We start from the raw sequence: 24,179 nt of genomic DNA on the forward strand, positions 1-24,179 counted from the left end.
GGAAAATTAATTCGGCTTACGACGAGCTCTCAGGAATGGATTAATATCGTAAGGCAGGGATCCACTGTATTAAAAGTAAATAATAAATAAACACAAGTTATGGACTTACAACCTTCATGCTGGGTAATTATCTTCAGTTTCATCTCCTAAGTAATTGATGCTGCACCATCATCAAGTTGAACCATTGTAACGGTGAACCATTGTAATGTTGAACCACATTGTAACAAACCATTGTAATGAACTGAACCATTGTAACATTGAGCCATTGTAACTTTGAACCATTGTAACGGTGAACCATTGTAAGTCATGCAGCACCTGTACCCAGATCTTGTTCAAGTTGAATTTTAATTTTTTTTTTATCTTGCATATATTTTGTACTGCTCATTAGTATTTTGTTTATGATAATTTAATGTTTGTCATAAGGTCATATTTGTTTTATGAAGATTAGTGAAGGATAGAAATGTTAATACTTATGTTGTTACTGTCACTTGTGTAGCAAGACTAGTCATGTGTGTGTGTCCAGTGTGTTGTTACTGTCACTTGTGTAGCAAGACTAGTCATGTGTGTGTGTGTCCAGTGTGTTGTTACTGTCACTTGTGTAGCAAGACTAGTCATATGTGTCATATGTGATACACAAATAACCCGTGTGTCCAGTGTGTTGTTACTGTCACTTGTGTAGCACGACTAGTCATGTGTGTGTGTGTGTCCAGTGTGTTGTTACAGTCTTCTTGTGTAGCAAGACTAGTCATGTGTGTGTGTGTCCAGTGTGTTGTTACTGTCACTTGTGTAGCAAGACTAGTCATGTGTGTGTGTGTGTCCAGTGTGTTGTTACTGTCACTTGTGTAGCAAGACTAGTCATGTATGTGTGTCCAGTGTGTCGTTACAGTCACTTGTGTAGCAAGACTAGTCATGTGTGTGTGTGTCCAGTGTGTTGTTACTGTCACTTGTGTAGCAAGACTAGTCATGTGTGTGTGTGTCCAGTGTGTTGTTACTGTCACTTGTGTAGCAAGACTAGTCATATGTGTGTGTGTCCAGTGTGTTGTTACTGTCACTTGTGTAGCAAGACTAGTCATGTGTGTGTGTGTGTCCAGTGTGTTGTTACAGTCTTCTTGTGTAGCAAGACTAGTCATGTGTGTGTGTGTGTCCAGTGTGTTGTTACTGTCACTTGTGTAGCAAGACTAGTCATGTGTGTGTGTGTGTCCAGTGTGTTGTTACAGTCTTCTTGTGTAGCAAGACTAGTCATGTGTGTGTGTGTGTCCAGTGTGTTGTTACTGTCACTTGTGTAGCAAGACTAGTCATGTGTGTGTGTGTCCAGTGTGTTGTTACAGTCTTCTTGTGTAGCAAGACTAGTCATGTGTGTGTGTGTCCAGTGTGTTGTTACAGTCACTTGTGTAGCAAGACTAGTCATGTGTGTGTGTGTCCAGTGTGTTGTTACAGTCACTTGTGTAGCAAGACTAGTCATGTGTGTGTGTGTGTCCAGTGTGTTGTTACAGTCACTTGTGTAGCAAGACTAGTCATGTGTGTGTGTGTCCAGTGTGTTGTTACTGTCACTTGTGTAGCAAGACTAGTCATGTGTGTGTGTGTGTCCAGTGTGTTGTTACAGTCACTTGTGTAGCAAGACTAGTCATGTGTGTGTGTGTGTCCAGTGTGTTGTTACTGTCACTTGTGTAGCAAGACTAGTCATGTGTGTGTGTCCAGTGTGTTGTTACAGTCACTTGTGTAGCAAGACTAGTCATGTGTGTGTGTGTGTCCAGTGTGTTGTTACAGTCTTCTTGTGTAGCAAGACTAGTCATGTGTGTGTGTGTGTCCAGTGTGTTGTTACTGTCACTTGTGTAGCAAGACTAGTCATGTGTGTGTGTGTCCAGTGTGTTGTTACTGTCACTTGTGTAGCAAGACTAGTCATGTGTGTGTGTGTCCAGTGTGTTGTTACAGTCAGTTGTGTAGCAAGACTAGTCATGTGTGTGTGTGTGTCCAGTGTGTTGTTACAGTCTTCTTGTTGGGCTTATAAGAGCAACTGACAGCCATTATAGTCACATATATAACATCACTAGTCGTGCACATTTGGGTTGACAGCTTTTGCTATAATTTATTATTGATAAAGCACAGTACGTAATGTAATGTCTGGTGCTGTGTCATGCAGGAGACTTTGCTGTGTCATGCAGGAGACTTGCTTAAACTGCGTCGTACTTGTACCACCTACTACCTATCTCCTCTACAAGTCCCTGGACCTCTACAGCCCTAATTTGTCCCTCCAGCAACAGCCTCTACCATAGTGGCAGTCACACACTGGCTCTACCTAGCCTGACAAAATTGTCTTATATCTAGTATGACATTGGTTTAACATTCATATACCTTCACCTCATGTATTGGATTCCTCCTCAGCATCACCTGGCTGGATCCTCCTTGTTGTTGATGTCTTCACAACTTACAGCATCTTCACAGATCTCTCAGGGATTCTCTGCTACACAGTTGCTTGGCTTATTGCACTGGATTTGTGCCAACCCATCATGTCTACCTCAACTGTTGTTGAGGTTATGTCATGGTGGGTCATGTTGCTGCATTCTCTGCCTTCATGTAGGCACAGGATTGAAGGACCAACATTATGGCTCCTGCTAAGTTATTTTATAACTTATTCATAACATATATCAATGAATACATAAAAACAGAACAGAAGCTGTTTATGTTGGAAAATAAAATAACCACAAGGGTGAGCAGGAGCCATAATGTTGGTCCTTCAGTCCTGTGCCTACATGAAGGCAGAGAATGCAGCAACATGACCCACCATGACATAACCTCAACAATAGCTGAGGTAGACACGATGGGTTGGCACAAATCCAGTGTAATAAACCAAGCAACTGTCTGTGTAGTGGAGAATCCCAGAGAGATCTGTGAAGATGCTGTAAGTTGTGAAGACATCAACAACAAGGTGGATCCAGCCAGGTGATGCTGAGGAGGAATCCAATACATGAGGTGAAGGTATATGAATGTTAAACCAATGCCATACTAGATGTAAGTCAATTTTGTCAGGCTAGGTGGAGCCAGTGTGTGACCCCTCACAACACAACATACTTAAATTGTCTATTATATATATCAACATGGAAGAAGTCACATTAATCACATGAGTGAAAATATATAAAAATACCTTAGTGAAAATAAGAAAAGCACCTGAGTGCTGTCATGCACTTACACTCACGTCTTCAGATATGTGTGTGTGTGTCAACATATGAAAGTACTTGGATGTTTTTCCTATATTCACTGTGGTATTTTTATATATCTCAGCATATAAGTATGCAGTATTCTAGATCATGTTTTTCTGTGAAATTGCATTTTTCTCTCTGGATTTTTTCATCAATAATTCATATTTTTACAGACGCTAAACACATTCTACAATGCACCACATCGCTTGCTGCTGACTGGTACACCTCTGCAGAATAAGTTACCGGAGCTCTGGGCTCTCCTTAACTTTCTTCTACCATCAATCTTCAAGTCTTGTAATACATTTGACCAATGGTTCAATGCTCCCTTTGCAACTACAGGTGAAAAGGTAAAAAAGACTTTCATAATAAAATTGCCCTAGAAAGCAAGATGAGATTGTTATCCTTCACTGGAACAGTAATTAATGCAGGAGTTATGCTTCTGTAAATTGGCATATTTACTATTAATAAAGATTTCAGGTACGTCTTGCTACTTCTACTTACACTTAGGTCACACTACACATACATGTACAAGCATATATATACACATTCCTCTGGGTTTTCTTCTATTTTCTTTTTAGTTCTTGTTCTTGTTTATTTCCTCTTATCTCCATGGGGAAGTGGAACAGAATTCTTCCTGCGTAAGCCATGTGTGTTGTAAGAGGCAACTAAAATGCCGGGAGCAAAGGGCTAGTAACCTCTTCTCTTGTATATATTACTAAATGTAAAATAGAAACTTTCGTTTTTCCTTTTGGGTCACCCCGCCTCGGTGGGATACAGCCGGTGTGTTGAAAGAAGAAAGAAAGATTATTAATAATGGTAGAATTATCCACAAAATGTTAGGCAAAAGGTGTAATTAATGTGACAATTTATTGTGGCAACGTTTCGTTCTCCAGGAGCTTTGTAATGGCTTAACAATGCTCCTGGAGAGTGAAACATTGCAGCAAAAAACTATCACATTAGTTGCATCTGTGTCCTTTTACCCAACGTATTTACTGTATTTCGTGGCTTATTAGATGCATATTTTTTTCCATAAAATGTCTCCAAAAACCACTCTGTGTCCTATAAACTGAAGGTCAGTGATAGGAGCTATAAGTTTGGGGTGTTGGGTGAGCTGTAGCTCTCCCAGTAATGTCTGATGCCGTGCCATTAAAACTAAAACAAGTCTTATAAGCCACGAAATACAGTACGCATTAACCTCCTAGGTAGTAGGTTGGTAGACAGTAACCACCCAGGGAGGTACTACTGTTTTACGTGATGGTATGATTGCTGGTGTCTTTTTTTCTGTCTCATAAACATGCAAGATTTCAGGTACGTCTTGCTACTTCTACTTACACTTAGGTCATGCTATACATACATGTACAAGTATATATATACACACACACCCGTCTGGGTTTTCTTCTATTTTCTTTCTAGCTCATATTCTTGTTTATTTACTCTTATCTCCATGGGGAAGTGGAACAAAGTTCTTCTGTAAGCCATGCGTGTCGTAAGAGGCGACTAAAATGCCAGGAACAAGGGGCTAGTAACCCTTTCTCCTGTATACATTGCTAAAGTTAAAACGAGAAACTTCTGTTTTTCTTTTTGGCCCACCCTGCCTCGGTGGCCCACCCTGCCTCGGTGGCCACCCTGCCTCGGTGGCCACCCTGCCTCGGTGGCCACCCTGCCTCGGTGGCCACCCTGCCTCGGTGGGATACGCCCAGTTTGTTGAAAGAAAGAAGATTTATTAACCCTGTAGCATTCACTCATCAAAATAATAAGAGGGATTTAAATGTGCTTCTATTATGCTATAGATTGAGCTTTTCTAAGATCTTTCTACTTCTATGACTTTTCCCATAACTTTCATAGTTTTTTATGAATTTCTAAAAGCAAGTCCGAACAATCATTTATTGTATTTATGGGTGTCATTGTCAACAATTGAGCACTGCCTTGTAAACTATAAGGTGCCAACAGTCCAGACCATCTCCTCACTAGGTGGTCACAAAGGTGCCAACAGTCCAGACCATCTCCTCACTAGGTGGTCACAAAGGTGCCAACAGTCCAGACCATCTCCTCACTAGGTGGTCACAAAGGTGCCAACAGTCCAGACCATTTCCTCACTAGGTGGTCACAAAGGTGCCAACAGTCCAGACCATCTCCTCACTAGGTGGTCACAAAGGTGCCAACAGTCCAGACCATCTCCTCACTAGGTGGTCACAAAGGTGCCAACAGTCCAGACCATCTCCTCACTAGGTGGTCACAAAGGTGCCAACAGTCCAGACCATCTCCTCACTAGGTGGTCACAAAGGTGCCAACAGTCCAGACCATCTCCTCACTAGGTGGTCACAAAGGTGCCAACAGTCCAGACTATCTCCTCACTAGGTGGTCACAAAGGTGCCAACAGTCCAGACCATCTCCTCACTAGGTGGTCACAAAGGTGCCAACAGTCCAGACCATCTCCTCACTAGGTGGTCACAAAGGTGCCAACAGTCCAGACCATCTCCTCACTAGGTGGTCACAAAGGTGCCAACAGTCCAGACCATCTCCTCACTAGGTGGTCACAAAGGTGCCAACAGTCCAGACCATCTCCTCACTAGGTGGTCACAAAGGTGCCAACAGTCCAGACCATCTCCTCACTAGGTGGTCACAAAGGTGCCAACAGTCCAGACCATCTCCTCACTAGGTGGTCACAAAGGTGCCAACAGTCCAGACCATCTCCTCACTAAGTGGTCACAAAGGTGCCAACAGTCCAGACCATCTCCTCACTAAGTGGTCACAAAGGTGCCAACAGTCCAGACCATCTCCTCACTAAGTGGTCACAAAGGTGCCAACAGTCCAGACCATCTCCTCACTAGGTGGTCACAAAGGTGCCAACAGTCCAGACCATCTCCTCACTAGGTGGTCACAAAGGTGCCAACAGTCCAGACCATCTCCTCACTAGGTGGTCACAAAGGTGCCAACAGTCCAGACCATCTCCTCACTAGGTGGTCACAAAGGTGCCAACAGTCCAGACCATCTCCTCACTAGGTGGTCACAAAGGTGCCAACAGTCCAGACCATCTCCTCACTAGGTGGTCACAAAGGTGCCAACAGTCCAGACCATCTCCTCACTAGGTGGTCACAAAGGTGCCAACAGTCCAGACCATCTCCTCACTAGGTGGTCACAAAGGTGCCAACAGTCCAGACCATCTCCTCACTAGGTGGTCACAAAGGTGCCAACAGTCCAGACCATCTCCTCACTAGGTGGTCACAAAGGTGCCAACAGTCCAGACCATCTCCTCACTAGGTGGTCACAAAGGTGCCAACAGTCCAGACCATCTCCTCACTAGGTGGTCACAAAGGTGCCAACAGTCCAGACCATCTCCTCACTAGGTGGTCACAAAGGTGCCAACAGTCCAGACCATCTCCTCACTAGGTGGTCACAAAGGTGCCAACAGTCCAGATCATCATCTCACTAGGTGGTCACAAAGGTGCCAACAGTCCAGACCATCTCCTCACTAGGTGGTCACAAAGGTGCCAACAGTCCAGACCATCTCCTCACTAGGTGGTCACAAAGGTGCCAACAGTCCAGACCATCTCCTCACTAGGTGGTCACAAAGGTGCCAACAGTCCAGACCATCTCCTCACTAGGTGGTCACAAAGGTGCCAACAGTCCAGACCATCTCCTCACTAGGTGGTCACAAAGGTGCCAACAGTCCAGACCATCTCCTCACTAGGTGGTCACAAAGGTGCCAACAGTCCAGACCATCTCCTCACTAGGTGGTCACAAAGGTGCCAACAGTCCAGACCATCTCCTCACTAGGTGGTCACAAAGGTGCCAACAGTCCAGACCATCTCCTCACTAGGTGGTCACAAAGGTGCCAACAGTCCAGACCATCTCCTCACTAGGTGGTCACAAAGGTGCCAACAGTCCAGACCATCTCCTCACTAGGTGGTCACAAAGGTGCCAACAGTCCAGACCATCTCCTCACTAGGTGGTCACAAAGGTGCCAACAGTCCAGACCATCTCCTCACTAGGTGGTCACAAAGGTGCCAACAGTCCAGACCATCTCCTCACTAGGTGGTCACAAAGGTGCCAACAGCCCATCCCATCCTCTCAGTAGGTGGTCACAAAGGTGCCAACAGTCCAGACCATCTCCTCACTAGGTGGTCACAAAGGTGCCAACAGTCCAGACCATCTCCTCACTAGGTGGTCACAAAGGTGCCAACAGTCCAGACCATCTCCTCACTAGGTGGTCACAAAGGTGCCAACAGTCCAGACCATCTCCTCACTAGGTGGTCACAAAGGTGCCAACAGTCCAGACCATCTCCTCACTAGGTGGTCACAAAGGTGCCAACAGTCCAGACCATCTCCTCACTAGGTGGTCACAAAGGTGCCAACAGTCCAGACCATCTCCTCACTAGGTGGTCACAAAGGTGCCAACAGCCCATCCCATCCTCTCAGTAGGTGGTCACAAACATGCCAGCAGTCCAGACCATCCCATCAGTAGGTGGTCAGAGTAGTGACATAATTGCCACTTTCTGACTAGGTAAACAATTCAGTAATACTTGCTGCTGCTGCTGAACAGAGGAACACTGGCCAATATGTGTGTTGTTAGTGCAGGCACACAGGAAACACCAGGTATTGCTGTGAGATATTTGCTGTGGTGCTGTGTATGTGTTGTTAGTGCAGACACACAGGATGTTTGCTGTGGTGCTGAGCAGTTACCTCTGTATCCTTGAGTGTCACACTGAAAGGCTTATGATAGAAAACTGTTTTAAATAGTGAAGAAATAAAGTTTAGTGATTTTTTATATATATATAAATATAAATAAAACATTGGCAATTTGATTCCATGGCAGGATGATCCCAAAAAGGAAATTCATTTTTATTTTTTTTTATTAACACATTGGCTGATTCCCACTGAGACAGGGTGACCCAAAAAAGAAGGAACAGTTTCATCATCACTCACTCCATCACTTGGTCTTTGTCTTTCTTACCAAAGTTGTGGAGACATCACAGTTAAAATTACTCTGCAAGTCCCACCTCCAGGACTCAAGTCCAGCTTACTGGTTTAACTGAATTCCTTCATAAATGTTAACTTGCACAGTTCATACAACATTATTGTAGTGCTAGTTAGTCCTCAGTCAGTCACTGAGGACTACTTAAGTGCTAGTTCTCAGTCACTGGGGACTACTAAGTGTTAGTTCTCAGTCAGTCACCAGGGACTACTAGGTGCTAGTCCTCGGTCACCAGGGACTATTAAGTGCTAGTTCTCAGTCAATTACCGGGGACTACTAGGTGCTAGTTCTCGGTCAGTTGCTTGGGACTACTAAGTGCTAGTCCTGTGACTGGGGACTACTAGGATCTAGTCCTCAGTCAGTCACCTGCAACTACTGAGTAAGTCACTGGGGACTACTAAGGGCTAGTCCTCAGTAAGTCACTGGGGACTATTAAGTGCTAGTCCTCAGTAAGTCACTGGGGACTACTAAGTGCTAGTCCTCAGTCAGTCACTGGGGACTACTAAGGGCTAGTCCTCAGTAAGTCACTGGGGACTACTAAGTGCTAGTCCTCAGTAAGTCACCAGGGACTACTAAGGGCTAGTCCTCAGTCAGTCACTGGGGACTACTAAGTGCTAGTCCTCAGTAAGTAACTGGGGACTACTAAGTGCTAGTTCTCAGTCAGTCACCGGGGACTACTAAGTGCTAGTCCTCAGTAAGTCACCAGGGACTACTAGGTGCTAGTCCTCGGTCAGTCACTGGGGACTACTAAGTGCTAGTCCTCAGTAAGTCACCAGGGACTACTAAGTGCTAGTCCTCGGTCAGTCACCAGGGACTACTAAGTGCTAGTCCTCAGTAAGTCACCAGGGACTACTAGGTGCTAGTCCTCGGTCAGTCACCAGGGACTACTAAGTGCTAGTCCATAGTAAATCACTGGGGACTACTAAGGGCTAGTCCTCAGTCAGTCACCAGGGACTACTAAGGGCTAGTCCTCAGTCAGTCACCAGGGACTACTAAGTGCTAGTCCTCAGTAAGTCACTGGGGACTACTAAGTGCTAGTCCTCAGTAAGTCACTGGGGACTACTAAGTGCTAGTCCTCAGTCAGTCGCCAGGGACTACTAAGGGCTAGTCCTCAGTCAGTCACTTGGGACTACTAAGGGCTAGTCCTCAGTAAGTCACTGGGGACTACTAAGGGCTAGTCCTCAGTCAGTCACCAGGGACTACTAAGTGCTAGTCCTCAGTCAGTCACTTGGGACTACTAATGGCTAGTCCTCAGTAAGTCACTGGGGACTACTAAGGGCTAGTCCTCAGTCAGTCACTGGGGACTACTAAGGGCTAGTCCTCAGTCGCCAGGGACTACTAAGTGCTAGTCCTCAGTCAGTCACCAGGGACTACTAAGTGCTAGTCCTCAGTCAGTCACTTGGGACTACTAAGGGCTAGTCCTCAGTAAGTCACTGGGGACTACTAAGGGCTAGTCCTCAGTCAGTCACCAGGGACTACTAAGTGCTAGTCCTCAGTCAGTCACTTGGGACTACTAATGGCTAGTCCTCAGTAAGTCACTGGGGACTACTAAGGGCTAGTCCTCAGTCAGTCACTGGGGACTACTAAGGGCTAGTCCTCAGTCAGTCACCAGGGACTACTAAGTGCTAGTCCTCAGTAAGTCACTGGGGACTACTAAGGGCTAGTCCTCAGTAAGTCACTGGAGACTACTAAGGGCTAGTCCTCAGTCAGTCGCTGGGGACTACTAAGGGCTAGTCCTCAGTCAGTCGCTGGGGACTACTAAGTGCTAGTCCTCAGTCACTGGGGACTACTAAGTGCTAGTCCTCAGTCAGTCACTGGAGACTACTAAGTTCTAGTCCTCAGTCAGTCGCTGGGGACTACTAAGGGCTAGTCCTCAGTCAGTCGCTGGGGACTACTAAGGGCTAGTCCTCAGTCAGTCACTGGGGACTACTAAGTGCTAGTCCTCAGTAAGTCACTGGGGACTACTAAGGGCTAGTCCTCAGTAAGTCACTGGGGACTACTAAGGGCTAGTCCTCAGTAAGTCACTGGGGACTACTAAGGGCTAGTCCTCAGTAAGTCACTGGGGACTACTAAGTGCTAGTCCTCAGTAAGTCACTGGGGACTACTAAGGGCTAGTCCTCAGTAAGTCACTGGGGACTACTAAGGGCTAGTCCTCAGTAAGTCACTGGGGACTACTAAGGGCTAGTTCTCAGTAAGTCACTGGGGACTACTAAGTGCTAGTCCTCAGTAAGTCACTGGGGACTACTAAGGGCTAGTCCTCAGTCAGTCACTGGGGACTACTAAGTGCTAGTCCTCAGTAAGTCACTGGGGACTACTAAGTGCTAGTCCTCAGTAAGTCACTGGGGACTACTAAATGCTAGTCCTCAGTAAGTCACTGGGGACTACTAAGTGCTAGTCCTCAGTCAGTCGCCAGGGACTACTAAGTGCTAGTCGTCAGTCAGCCGCCAGGGACTACTAAGTGCTAGTCCTCAGTCAGTCACCAGGGACTACTAAGTGCTAGTCCTCAGTCAGTCACCAGGGACTACTAAGTGCTAGTCCTCAGTCAGTCACCAGGGACTACTAAGGGCTAGTCCTCAGTCAGTCGCCAGGGACTACTAAGTGCTAGTCCTCAGTCAGTCACCAGGGACTACTAAGTGCTAGTCCTCAGTCAGTCGCCAGGGACTACTAAGTGCTAGTCCTCAGTCAGTCGCCAGGGACTACTAAGTGCTAGTCCTCAGTCAGTCGCCAGGGACTACTAAGGGCTAGTCCTCAGTCAGTCGCCAGGGACTACTAAGGGCTAGTCCTCAGTCAGTCGCCAGGGACTACTAAGTGCTAGTCCTCAGTCAGTCGCCAGGGACTACTAAGGGCTAGTCCTCAGTCAGTCGCCAGGGACTACTAAGGGCTAGTCCTCAGTCAGTCGCCAGGGACTACTAAGGGCTAGTCCTCAGTCAGTCGCCAGTGACTACTAAGGGCTAGTCCTCAGTCAGTCGCCAGGGACTACTAAGGGCTAGTCCTCAGTCAGTCGCCAGGGACTACTAAGTGCTAGTCCTCAGTCAGTCGCCAGTGACTACTAAGTGCTAGTCCTCAGTCAGTCGCCACGGACTACTAAGTGCTAGTCCTCAGTCAGTCGCCAGGGACTACTAAGTGCTAGTCCTCAGTCAGTCGCCAGGGACTACTAAGTGCTATTCCTCAGTCAGTCGCCAGGGACTACTAAGTGCTAGTCCTCAGTCAGTCGCCAGGGACTACTAAGTGCTAGTCCTCAGTCAGTCGCCAGGGACTACTAAGTGCTAGTCCTCAGTCAGTCGCCAGGGACTACTAAGTGCTAGTCCTCAGTCAGTCGCCAGGGACTACTAAGTGCTAGTCCTCAGTCAGTCGCCAGGGACTACTAAGTGCTAGTCCTCAGTCAGTCGCCAGGGACTACTAAGTGCTAGTCCTCAGTCAGTCGCCAGGGACTACTAAGTGCTAGTCCTCAGTCAGTCGCCAGGGACTACTAAGTGCTAGTCCTCAGTCAGTCGCCAGGGACTACTAAGTGCTAGTCCTCAGTCAGTCGCCAGGGACTACTAAGTGCTAGTCCTCAGTCAGTCGCCAGGGACTACTAAGTGCTAGTCCTCAGTCAGTCGCCAGGGACTAAATGCTAGTCCTCAGTCAGTCGCCAGGGACTACTAAGTGCTAGTCCTCAGTCAGTCGCCAGGGACTACTAAGGGCTAGTCCTCAGTCAGTCGCCAGGGACTGTTAGACTTAAAACGGTCATCTTCAACATTCTATAAAAAATAACTTTTCACTATTTTTCAGGTATGTCTTCGTAGGAAGACAAATATATACAGTACATTATATAAGTTTAGAGTCGGTAGCAGTACAGGGATGCCACGCTTTCAGCCAGGCCCACTTTATGCTTAAAGAAAAATATAGCAGGTAAAGTAGACGAAAGAATCCATAAAAAAATAGTGTACCAGTGCATAAAAAGAATATTGTACCAATGCATAAAATGAATAGTGTACCAATGCATAAAATGAATATTGTACCAATGCATAAAATGAATATTGTACCAATGCATAAAATGAATATTGTACCAATGCATAAAATGAATATTGTACCAATGCATAAAATGAATATTGTACCAATGCATAAAATGAATATTGTACCAATGCATAAAATGAATATTGTACCAATGCATAAAATGAATATTGTACCAGTGCATAAAATGAATATTGTACCAATGCATAAAATGAATAGTGTACCAATGCATAAAATGAATATTGTACCAATGCATAAAGAGAATAGTGTACCAATGCATAAAGAGAATAGTGTACCAATGCATAAAGAGAATAGTGTACCAATGCATAAAGAGAATAGTGTACCAATGCATAAAGAGAATAGTGTACCTATGAAAAAGAAAAGATTTCAGAGTAACTAAGAAATGTTTTTGGAAGAGCTGAAGGTACAGTAATCCATAATTAGAACCTGTGTATTTATTGTGAGCTTTACATAAGTTATGTATGTTAGGATTCTCATACCATTTTGGGTGTGCAGTCGGGCCTTGATTAGTGTGATTGATGAATTCTGTTCTCCATGGGGAAGTAGAACAGAATTCTTCCTTCGTAAGTCATGCGTGTCGTAAAAGAAGACTAAAACGCCAGGAGCAAGGTGACAGTGACACCTTCTCCTGTATATGTTGCTAAATGTAAAAAGAAAAACTTTGGTTTTTCTATTTAGGTCACCCTGCCTCGGTGGGAGATGGCCGTTGCATTAAAAAACAAATAAATCCTGTGAAGTGTTCGCATTATTCAAATTACATGTGATTATTTACTCACAACTTGAAGAGTTTGTGGGAAAAAACTAGCATTAATTAATTTCACACTTAATTGAAATTTGCACTAAATTGAAATTTGCACTAAATTGAAATTTACACTAAATTGAATTTTTCACTACTGGACACCTGGCTGTATACAGCACAAGAGACTTCCTGTTATACATAACTTATACATTGATTGCATTATACTGATATTATTTCATGGTTATACATCCTTGAATTTATGTATTGTATATTTTTAGGTTGAATTAAATGAAGAGGAAACTATCTTGATCATTCGACGTCTGCACAAAGTTCTGCGACCTTTCTTACTGCGGCGTCTCAAGAGAGAAGTGGAGGCACAGATACCAGATAAGGTCAGAATTTTTGAAGATTATTATACCTTAAGATTATTATATCTTCTTAAGATTATTATATCTTCTTAAGATTATTATATCTTCTTAAGATTATTATATCTTCTTAAGATTATTATATCTTCTTAAGATTATTATATCTTCTTAAGATTATTATATCTTCTTAAGATGTCGTTTCATTTAAAGTGACAAAAATGATATTGAAAATCGATAAGTTGAAGACCGAGACACTTGTGCAAAATTTGGTTGAATCTTTATTGTGGAAATGTTTTGCCAGCCAGTGGCGGCTTTATTCCAATACAGAGAAGAACAGTGAAAGATGACGAAGAGTTTGAGGTAATTGGTCCCTCAGCCTGGAGTCGATGTGTTTAGTAGATCAGTCTTGACAGACTGAACACATCAACTCCAGGCTGAGGGACAGATCTCATACTCCTCATCTTGCACTCTTATTTATTTATTTTTTTTATTATCACACTGGCCGATTCCCACCAAGGCAGGGTGGCCCACCAAGGCAGGGTGGTCCACCAAGGCAGGGTGGCCCACCAAGGCAGGGTGGTCCACCAAGGCAGGGTGGTCCACCAAGGCAGGGTGGTCCACCAAGGCAGGGTGGCCCACCAAGGCAGGGTGGTCCACCAAGGCAGGGTGGCCCACCAAGGCAGGGTGGCCCACCAAGGCAGGGTGGCCCACCAAGGCAGGGTGGTTACCAAGGCAGGGTGGCCCACCAAGGCAGGGTGGCCCACCAAGGCAGGGTGGCCCACCAAGGCAGGGTGGCCCACCAAGGCAGGGTGGTCCACCAAGGCAGGGTGGCCCACCAAGGCAGGGTGGCCCACCAAGGCAGGGTGGCCCACCAAGGCAGGGTGGCTACCAAGGCAGGGTGGCTACCAAGGCAGGGTGGCCACCAAGGCAGGGTGGCCACCAAGGCAGGGTGGCCACCAAGGCAGGGTGGCCCACCAAGGCAGGGTGGCCAACCAAGGCAGGGTGGCCCACCAAGGCAGGGTGGCCCGAAAAAGAAAAACTTTCACCATCATTCACTCCATCACTGTCTTGCCAGAAGGGTGCTTTACACTACAGTTTTTAAACTGCAACATTAACACCCCTCCTTCAGAGTGCAGGCACTGTACTTCCCATCTCCAGGACTCAAGTCCGGCCTGCCAGTTTCCCTGAACCCCTTCATAAATGTTACTTTGCTCACACTCCAACAGCACGTCAAGTATTAAAAACCATTCGTCTCCATTCACTCCTATCAAACACGCTCACTCATGCCTGCTGGAAGTCCAAGCCACACAAAACCTCCTTTACCCCCTCCCTCCAACCTTTCCTAGACTGACCGCTACCCCGCCTTCCTTCCACTACAGACTGATACACTCTTGAAGTCATTCTGTTTCGCTCCATTCTCTCCACATGTCCGAACCACCTCAACAACCCTTCCTCAGACATCTGGACAACAGTTTTGGTAATCCCGCACCTCCTAACTTCCAAACTACGAATTCTCTGCATTATATTCACACCACACATTGCTCTCAGACATGACATCTCCACTGCCTCCAGCCTTCTCCTCGCTGCAACATTCATCACCCATGCTTCACACCCATATAAGAGCGTTGGTAAAACTATACTCTCATACATTCCCTTCTTTGCCTCCAAGGACAAAGTTCTTTGTCTCCACAGACTCCTAAGTTGCACTGTTCTTCTCTGTATTTCACTGAAGAAGTCACTGGCGGCCAAAACATTTCCTCAACTAAAGATTCCTAAGTGTTGCACAAGTCTTTCAGTCTTCAAAAAAAGGGCTAGTGAATTCTTATGTAGTTAGTGGCCACTTTATTAGGTGTAGCCTTCATGTAGTGGCCACTGTATTAGGTACAGCTCTCTAGTAGTGGACACTTTATTAGGTACAGCCTTCTGGCAGGGGCCACTGTATTAGGTACAGCCTTCTGGTTGTGGCCACTTTAGGTACAGCCTTTTAGTAGTGGCCACTGTATTAGGTACAGCCTTCTGGCAGTGGCCACTGTATTAGGTACAGCCTTCTGGTTGTGGCCACTTTAGGTACAGCCTTCTAGTAGTGGCTGGCCACTGTATTAGGTACAGCCTTCTGGTAGTGACCACTTTATTAGGTACAGCATTCTGGTAGTGGCCACTCTATTAGGTATAGCCTTCTAGTACTGGCCACTTTATTTGGTACAGCCTTCTAGGAGTGGATAGGGCCCTTCTTTGCCCCCAGAACAGCCTGAAGTTTCATGTCATAGATGCAGCAAATTGCTGGAAACCTTTCTTAGTGATCCTGGTGCATGTTGACATGATAGCACCATGCAACTGCTGCAGAGTTGATAGCTGCATGTTGACATGATAGCACCATGCAACTGCTGCAGAGTTGATAGCTGCATGTTGACATGATAGCACCATGCAACTGCTGCAGAGTTGATAGCTGCATGTTGACATGATAGCACCATGCAGCTGCTGCAGAGTTGATAGCTGCATGTTGACATGATAGCACCATGCAGCTGCTGCAGAGTTGATAGCTGCATGTTGACATGATAGCACCATGCAGCTGCTGCAGAGTTGATAGCTGCATGTTGACATGATAGCACCATGCAGCTGCTGCAGAGTTGATAGCTGCATGTTGACATGATAGCACCATGCAACTGCTGCAGAGTTGATAGCTGCATGTTGACATGATAGCACCATGCAGCTGCTGCAGAGTTGATAGCTGCATGTTGACATGATAGCACCATGCAACTGCTGCAGAGATGATGGCTGCATGTTGACATGATAGCACCATGCAACTGCTGCAGAGTTGATAGCTGCATGTTGACATGATAGCACCATGCAACTGCTGCAGAGTTGATAGCTGCATGTTGACATGATAGCACCATGCAGCTGCTGCAGAGTTGATAGCTGCATGTTGACATGATAGCACCATGCAACTGCTGCAGAGTTGATAGCTGCATGTTGACATGATAACACCATGCAACTGCTGCAGAGTTGATAGCTGCATGTTGACATGATAGCACCATGCAGCTGCTGCAGAGTTGATAGCTGCATGTTGACATGATAGCACCATGCAGCTGCTGCAGAGTTGATAGCTGCACGTTGACATGATAGCACCATGGAACTGCTGCAGAGTTGATAGCTGCATGTTGACATGATAGCACCATGCAGCTGCTGCAGAGTTGATAGCTTCATGTTGACATGATAGCACCATGCAGCTGCTGCAGAGTTGATAGCTGCATGTTGACATGATAGCACCATGCTGCTGCTGCAGAGTTGATAGCTGCATGTTGACATGATAGCACCATGCAACTGCTGCAGAGTTGATAGCTGCATGTTGACATGATAGCACCATGCAGCTGCTGCAGAGTTGATAGCTGCATGTTGACATGATAGCACCATGCAACTGCTGCAGAGATGATGGCTGCATGTTGACATGATAGCACCATGCAGCTGCTGCAGAGTTGATAGCTGCATGTTGACATGATAGCACCATGCAACTGCTGCAGAGTTGATAGCTGCATGTTGACATGATAGCACCATGCAGCTGCTGCAGAGTTGATAGCTGCATGTTGACATGATAGCACCATGCAACTGCTGCAGAGTTGATAGCTGCATGTTGACATGATAGCACCATGCAGCTGCTGCAGAGTTGTTGGCAGCATGTTGACATGATAGCACCATGCAGCTGCTGCAGAGATGATGGATGCATGTTGACATGATAGCACCATGCAGCTGCTGCAGAGTTGATAGCTGCATGTTGACATGATAGCACCATGCAGCTGCTGCAGAGATGATGGCAGCATGTTGACATGATAGCACCATGCAACTGCTGCAGAGATGATGGCAGCATGTTGACATGATAGCAACATGCAACTGCTGCAGAGATGATGGCTGCATGTTGACATGATAGCACCATGCAACTGCTGCAGAGATGATGGCTGCATGTTGACATGATAGCACCATTCAACTGCTGCAGAGATGATAGCTGCATGTTGACATGATAGCACCATGCAGCTGCTGCAGAGTTGTTGGCAGCATGTTGACATGATACCACCATGCAACTGCTGCAGAGTTGATAGCTGCATGTTGACATGATAGCACCATGCAACTGTTGCAGAGATGATGGCTGCATGTTGACATGATAGCACCATGCAACTGCTGCAGAGTTGATAGCTGCATGTTGACATGATAGCACCATGCAACTGCTGCAGAGTTGATAGCTGCATGTTGACATGATAGCACCATGCAGCTGCTGCAGAGTTGATAGCTGCATGTTGACATGATAGCACCATACAGCTGCTGCAGAGTTGATAACTGCATGTTGACATGATAGCACCATGCAACTGCTGCAGAGTTGATAGCTGCATGTTGACATGATAGCACCATGCAGCTGCTGCAGAGATGATAGCTGCATGTTGACATGATAGCACCATGCAGCTGCTGCAGAGTTGATAGCTGCATGTTGACATGATAGCACCATGCAGCTGCTGCAGAGTTGATAGCTGCATGTTGACATGATAGCACCATGCAGCTGCTGCAGAGTTGATAGTTGCATGTTGACATGATAGCACCATGCAACTGCTGCAGAGTTGATAGCTGCATGTTGACATGATAGCACCATGCAGCTGCTGCAGAGTTGATAGCTGCATGTTGACATGATAGCACCATGCAGCTGCTGCAGAGTTGATAGCTGCATGTTGACATGATAGCACCATGCAACTGCTGCAGAGATGATAGCTGCATGTTGACATGATAGCACCATGCAGCTGCTGCAGAGTTGTTGGCAGCATGTTGACATGATAGCACCATGCAGCTGCTGCAGAGTTAGTTGTTGGCAGCATGTTGACATGATAGCACCATGCAGCTGCTGCAGAGATGATGGCTGCATGTTGACATGATAGCACCATGCAGCTGCTGCAGAGTTGATAGCTGCATGTTGACATGATAGCACCATGCAGCTGCTGCAGAGATGATGGCAGCATGTTGACATGATAGCAACATGCAACTGCTGCAGAGATGATGGCTGCATGTTGACATGATATCATCATGCAGCTGCTGCAGAGATGATGGCTGCATGTTGACATGATATCATCATGCAGCTGCTGCAGAGATGATGGCTGCATGTTGACATGATAGCACCATGCAACTGCTGCAGAGATGATGGCTGCATGTTGACATGATAGCACCATGCAGCTGCTGCAGAGATGATGGCTGCATGTTGACATGATAGCACCATGCAGCTGCTGCAGAGATGATGGCTGCATGTTGACATGATAGCACCATGCAACTGCTGCAGAGATGATAGCTGCATGTTGACATGATAGCACCATGCAACTGCTGCAGAGATGATAGCTGCATGTTGACATGATAGCACCATGCAGCTGCTGCAGAGTTGTTGGCAGCATGTTGACATGATAGCACCATGCAGCTGCTGCAGAGTTGTTGGCAGCATGTTGACATGATAGCACCATGCAACTGCTGCAGAGTTGATAGCTGCATGTTGACATGATAGCACCATGCAGCTGCTGCAGAGTTGATAGCTGCATGTTGACATGATAGCACCATGCAACTGCTGCAGAGATGATAGCTGCATGTTGACATGATAGCACCATGCAGCTGCTGCAGAGTTGTTGGCAGCATGTTGACATGATAGCACCATGCAGCTGCTGCAGAGTTGTTGGCAGCATGTTGACATGATAGCACCATGCAACTGCTGCAGAGTTGATAGCTGCATGTTGACATGATAGCACCATGCAGCTGCTGCAGAGTTGATAGCTGCATGTTGACATGATAGCACCATGCAACTGCTGCAGAGTTGATAGCTGCATGTTGACATGATAGCACCATGCAACTGCTGCAGAGTTGATAGCTGCATGTTGACATGATAGCACCGTGCAACTGCTGCAGAGTTGATAGCTGCATGTTGACATGATAGCACCATGCAACTGCTGCAGAGTTGATAGCTGCATGTTGACATGATAGCACCATGCAGCTGCTGCAGAGTTGATAGCTGCATGTTGACATGATAGCACCATGCAACTGCTGCAGAGATGATAGCTGCATGTTGACATGATAGCACCATGCAACTGCTGCAGAGTTGATAGCTGCATGTTGACATGATAGCACTATGCAACTGCTGCAGAGTTGATAGCTGCATGTTGACATGATAGCACCATGCAGCTGCTGCAGAGTTGATAGCTGCATGTTGACATGATAGCACCATGCAACTGCTGCAGAGTTGATAGCTGCATGTTGACATGATAGCACCATGCAACTGCTGCAGAGTTGATAGCTGCATGTTGACATGATAGCACCATGCAGCTGCTGCAGAGATGATGGCTGCATGTTGACATGATAGCACCATGCAGCTGCTGCAGAGATGATAGCTGCATGTTGACATGATAGCACCATGCAACTGCTGCAGAGATGATGGCTGCATGTTCATGTACACAGGTACTCGTACTGTGTCTGAAACACTAGTACACAGGTACTCGTACTGTGTCTGAAACACTAGTACACAGGTACTGGTACTGTGTCTGAAACACTAGTACACAGGTACTCGTACTGTGTCTGAAACACTAGTACACAGGTACTCGTACTGTGTCTGAAACACTAGTACACAGGTACTGGTACTGTGTCTGAAACACTAGTACACAGGTACTCGTACTGTGTCTGAAACACTAGTACACAGGTACTGGTACTGTGTCTGAAACACTAGTACACAGGTACTGGTACTGTGTCTGACACAATGTAAGTCCAGAGTTCACACAATGTAAGTGAAGCAGTGTGCACACAGTGTAAGTCCAGCAGTGTGCACACAGTGTAAGTCCAGCAGTGTGCACACAATGTAAGTCCAGCAGTGTGCACACAGTGTAAGTGAAGCAGTGTGCACACAGTGTAAGTCCAGCAGTGTGCACACAGTGTAAGTCCAGCAGTGTGCACACAGTGCAAGTCCGGCAGTGTGCACACAGTGCTTGCCCGGCAGTGTGCACACAGTGCTTGCCCGGCAGTGTGCACACAGTGCTTGCCCGGCAGTGTGCACACAGTGCTTGCCCGGCAGTGTGCACACAGTGCTTGCCCAGCAGTGTGCACACAATGCTTGCCCGGCAGTGTGCACACAGTGCTTGCCCGGCAGTGTGCACACAGTGCTTGCCTGGCAGTGTGCACACAGTGCTTGCCCAGCAGTGTGCACACAATGCTTGCCTGGCAGTGTGCACACAGTGCTTGCCCGGCAGTGTGCACACAGTGCACACTGTGCACCCTGCCTTTGTGGGCCACCCTGCCTTGGTGGGCCACCCTGCCTTGGTGGACCAACCTGCCTTGGTGGACCACCCTGCCTTGGTGGACCACCCTGCCTTCGTGGACCACCCTGCCTTGGTGGGCCACCCTGCCTTGGTGGGCCACCCTGCCTTGCTGGACCACCCTGCCTTGCTGGACCACCCTGCCTTGGTGGACCACCCTGCCTTGGTGGGCCACTTTGCCTTGCTGGACCACCCTGCCTTGGTGGACCACCCTGCCTTGCTGGACCACCCTGCCTTGGTGGGAATCAGCAAGTGTGATAATAAAAAAAAACATTATCTGTGATAATGCAGAAGTTATTAAAACACTGCTAATTTCATCTCATCTGTATACACTCTGACTACCATGGCGATAAACAATTTTTTTCTTTAATATGGTGTTTGTCTCCCACTGAGGCAGGTGACCTGGAAAAGAAATGCTTTCACCATCACTCACACTATGACTGTCTTGCCAGAGATGTGCAGATATGACAGTTTAGATGTCCTTCTAAATAGCAAATATCCCAAACTCCTCCTTTAAAGTGCAGGCACTGTACTTCCCACCTCCAGGACTCAAGTCCAGCTAAGTGCTTTCACTGAATAACTTCACAAAATATTAAGTTGCTCACTCTCCAACAATTTATACTTAGTGAACCATATTGGAATTTTCCTTTGACTTTGTCTTTTATGTATTTGCAGGTTGAATATGTCATCAAATGTGAAATGTCAGGACTGCAGCATGTGTTGTACCGGTCCATGCAGACCAAAGGTGTTATGCTGTGTGCTGAAGATAAGAAAGGACAGAAGAGAAACACAAAGGCTCTCATGAATACTATCATGCAGCTTCGTAAACTTTGCAACCATCCCTTTCTCTTCCAGCACATTGAAGAAGCTTACTGCAATCATACTGGCTTTGTAGGAGGTGTTGTTCAGGGGTAAGTTGACTTACTTGACTTACTCCATTAGTAATGTAGGAGATGTTGTCCAGGGGTAAGTTGACTTACTTGACTTACTCCATTAGTAATGTAGGAGGTGTTGTCCAGGGGTAAGTTGACTTACTTGACTTACTCCATTAGTAATGTAGGTGTTGTTGTTCAGAGGTAAGTTGACTTACTTGACTTACTCCATTAGTAATGTAGGAGGTGTTGTTCAGGGGTAAGTTGACTCACTTGACTTACTCCATTAGTAATGTAGGTGTTGTTGTTCAGGGGTAAGTTGACTCACTTGACTTACTCCATTAGTAATGTAGGAGGTGTTGTTCAGGGGTAAGTTGACTTACTTGACTTACTCCATTAGTAATGTAGGAGGTGTTGTTCAGGGGTAAGTTGACTTACTTGACTTACTCCATTAGTAATGTAGGAGGTGTTGTCCAGGGGTAAGTTGACTTACTTGACTTACTCCATTAGTAATGTAGGAGGTGTTGTTCAGGGGTAAGTTGACTTACTTGACTTTCTTCACTAGTAAAGTAGGTGTTGTTGTTCAGAGGTAAGTTGACTTACTTGACTTACTCCACTAGTAAAGTAGGTGTTGTTGTTCAGAGGTAAGTTGACTTACTTGACTTACTCCACTAGTAAAGTAGGTGTTGTTTTTTCAGGGGTAAGTTGACTTACTTGACTTTCTTCACTAGTAAAGTAGGTGTTGTTGTTCAGAGGTAAGATGACTTACTTGACTTACTCCACTAGTAAAGTAGGTGTTGTTTTTTCAGGGGTAAGTTGACTTACTTGACTTTCTTCACTAGTAAAGTAGGTGTTGTTTTTTCAGGGGTAAGTTGACTTACTTGACTTTCTTCACTAGTAAAGTAGGTGTTGTTGTTCAGAGGTAAGATGACTTACTCCACTAGTAAAGTAGGTGTTGTTGTTCAGAGGTAAGATGACTTACTCCACTAGTAAAGTAGGTGTTGTTGTTCAGAGGTAAGATGACTTACTCCACTAGTAAAGTAGATGTTGTTGTTCAGAGGTAAGATGACTTACTCCACCAGAAATGATTATTTAGAAAGTATACAATGACATACATTGTAGTAAGCTGTATTTCACTTACAGGAGTTTGATTAGATGTTTTTCTTTATAACACATCGGCCGTCTCCCACCGAGACAGGTGACTACATAAAGAAGAAAAGCTTTCATAAAGTTTTATCTTCTTTTCTACATTTAGTAAATTATACAGGAGGTGTTACTAGCACCTCGCTGCTGCACAGCTACACGTAAGTCCAATTATCATTCCTAGTGTAAATTACCCTCCAGGATAACCCATAATAAAGCCAAAGTGATTTATTTAAAATGGGGTCTTTGAGTGGCAGAGTAAATCTGTTAAACTTATTAAAATCTTCAGAAAGTGGTATAGAAGGTCAAAGCCCTCAAATTATACTCTAGTGAGTGGTACAGTTTGAGAGGCAGAGTTCTCAGAATGTACTCTAGTGAGTGGTACAGTTTGAGAGGCAGAGTTCTCAGAATGTACTCTAGTGAGTGGTACAGTTTGAGAGGCAGAGTTCTCAGAATGTACTCTAGTGAGTAGTACAGTTTGAGAGGCAGAGTTCTCAGAATGTACTCTAGTGAGTAGTACAGTTTGAGATGTTGAAGGTGCTGCCAGTAGTGTTAAAATTAAAGTGTTTTAGTGCTGATAATTAATGTTTTCCTCTGCCTTAGAGAAGGTGAAAAACATTTAACCTTAAATGGTACTTTTTGTGTAGGAGTTTTAATGCAGTACAAGTCTTGTTTAAAGTGTCATCATCAACACAATGTTCTTATTTAAAGTGTTCTTAATGTTCTACTGATTATTTTTTTTATGACTGTCTTAAAAGGAAGAATCAGATATAATTTCTTCATCTCTTACATTTGCTGTGTAGTATAATTTAGTAAGCTTTTAAACTGTATATAGAGACTTTTCTTTCAAGGTCACTTCAGGTAGGTAAGTTTTTTTAAAATATAATATTGTATAACATTGCTTATTATGCAATAATTACTAGTAGTAAAAGTTGTTCAAGGAAAGTACCGTATATACAAGTGTCGTTTTGTGTTCCTTGTGATCGTAGGTTAATACAGGTGTTCCTTGTGATCGTAGGTTAATACAGGTGTTCCTTGTGATCGTAGGTTAATACAGGTGTTCCTTGACTTATGATGGTTCAGCTTAGGATATTTCAACTTGATGATGGTGCAGCATCAATTACTTTGGAGATGAAACTGAAGATAATTACCCAGCATGAAGGCAGCACGTCCCTAACTTGTATTCATTTATTGACTTTTCAATATTGATATTTAATTATAGTAATTATATTTTAATTTATTTAGTAACATAGTAATTATTTAAGTACACCTACCATCCAACTTACGACCTGCTTGACATACGACCACTTGACTTACAACCATGTTTTTTTTGTCAGATTTCTGGGAAATAAACAACTGTTTGTGCTGTACACAGTGTTTATCCTAAACCTAGTAGTATAAAATACAGTACTACCAGCATAAAAAGTAAGGTAAAAACTAAAACACGAAAATAAAACAATGAAATAAAATCATTACAAAAGTGTGATGTTGATATTCAGTAGTAAGGCTCGACTTACGTCCATTTCGACTTAAGACCGGTTGGTCGGAACCAAGCTTGGTC

At 45.3% G+C, this 24,179-nt stretch overlaps 1 protein-coding gene across 5 annotated transcripts in view; it reads left to right on the forward strand.

Annotated features, from left to right (window-relative positions):
- Window positions 1–24,179, forward strand: part of LOC128699941 (ATP-dependent helicase brm) — a 232,990-nt gene that overhangs the window by 126,162 nt on the left and 82,649 nt on the right. For all 5 annotated transcript variants that reach the window (XM_070102471.1, XM_070102470.1, XM_070102468.1 and 2 more), the window contains 3 exons: window positions 3,371–3,544; window positions 13,204–13,317; window positions 21,279–21,514. In XM_070102471.1, coding sequence (XP_069958572.1) covers window positions 3,371–3,544; window positions 13,204–13,317; window positions 21,279–21,514 — 524 coding nt within the window. The remainder of the gene's footprint in view (window positions 1–3,370; window positions 3,545–13,203; window positions 13,318–21,278; window positions 21,515–24,179) is intronic.

This window comes from Cherax quadricarinatus, chromosome 81 (assembly GCF_038502225.1).
Source record: "Cherax quadricarinatus isolate ZL_2023a chromosome 81, ASM3850222v1, whole genome shotgun sequence".
NCBI classification, from domain to species: Eukaryota; Metazoa; Arthropoda; class Malacostraca; order Decapoda; family Parastacidae; genus Cherax; species Cherax quadricarinatus.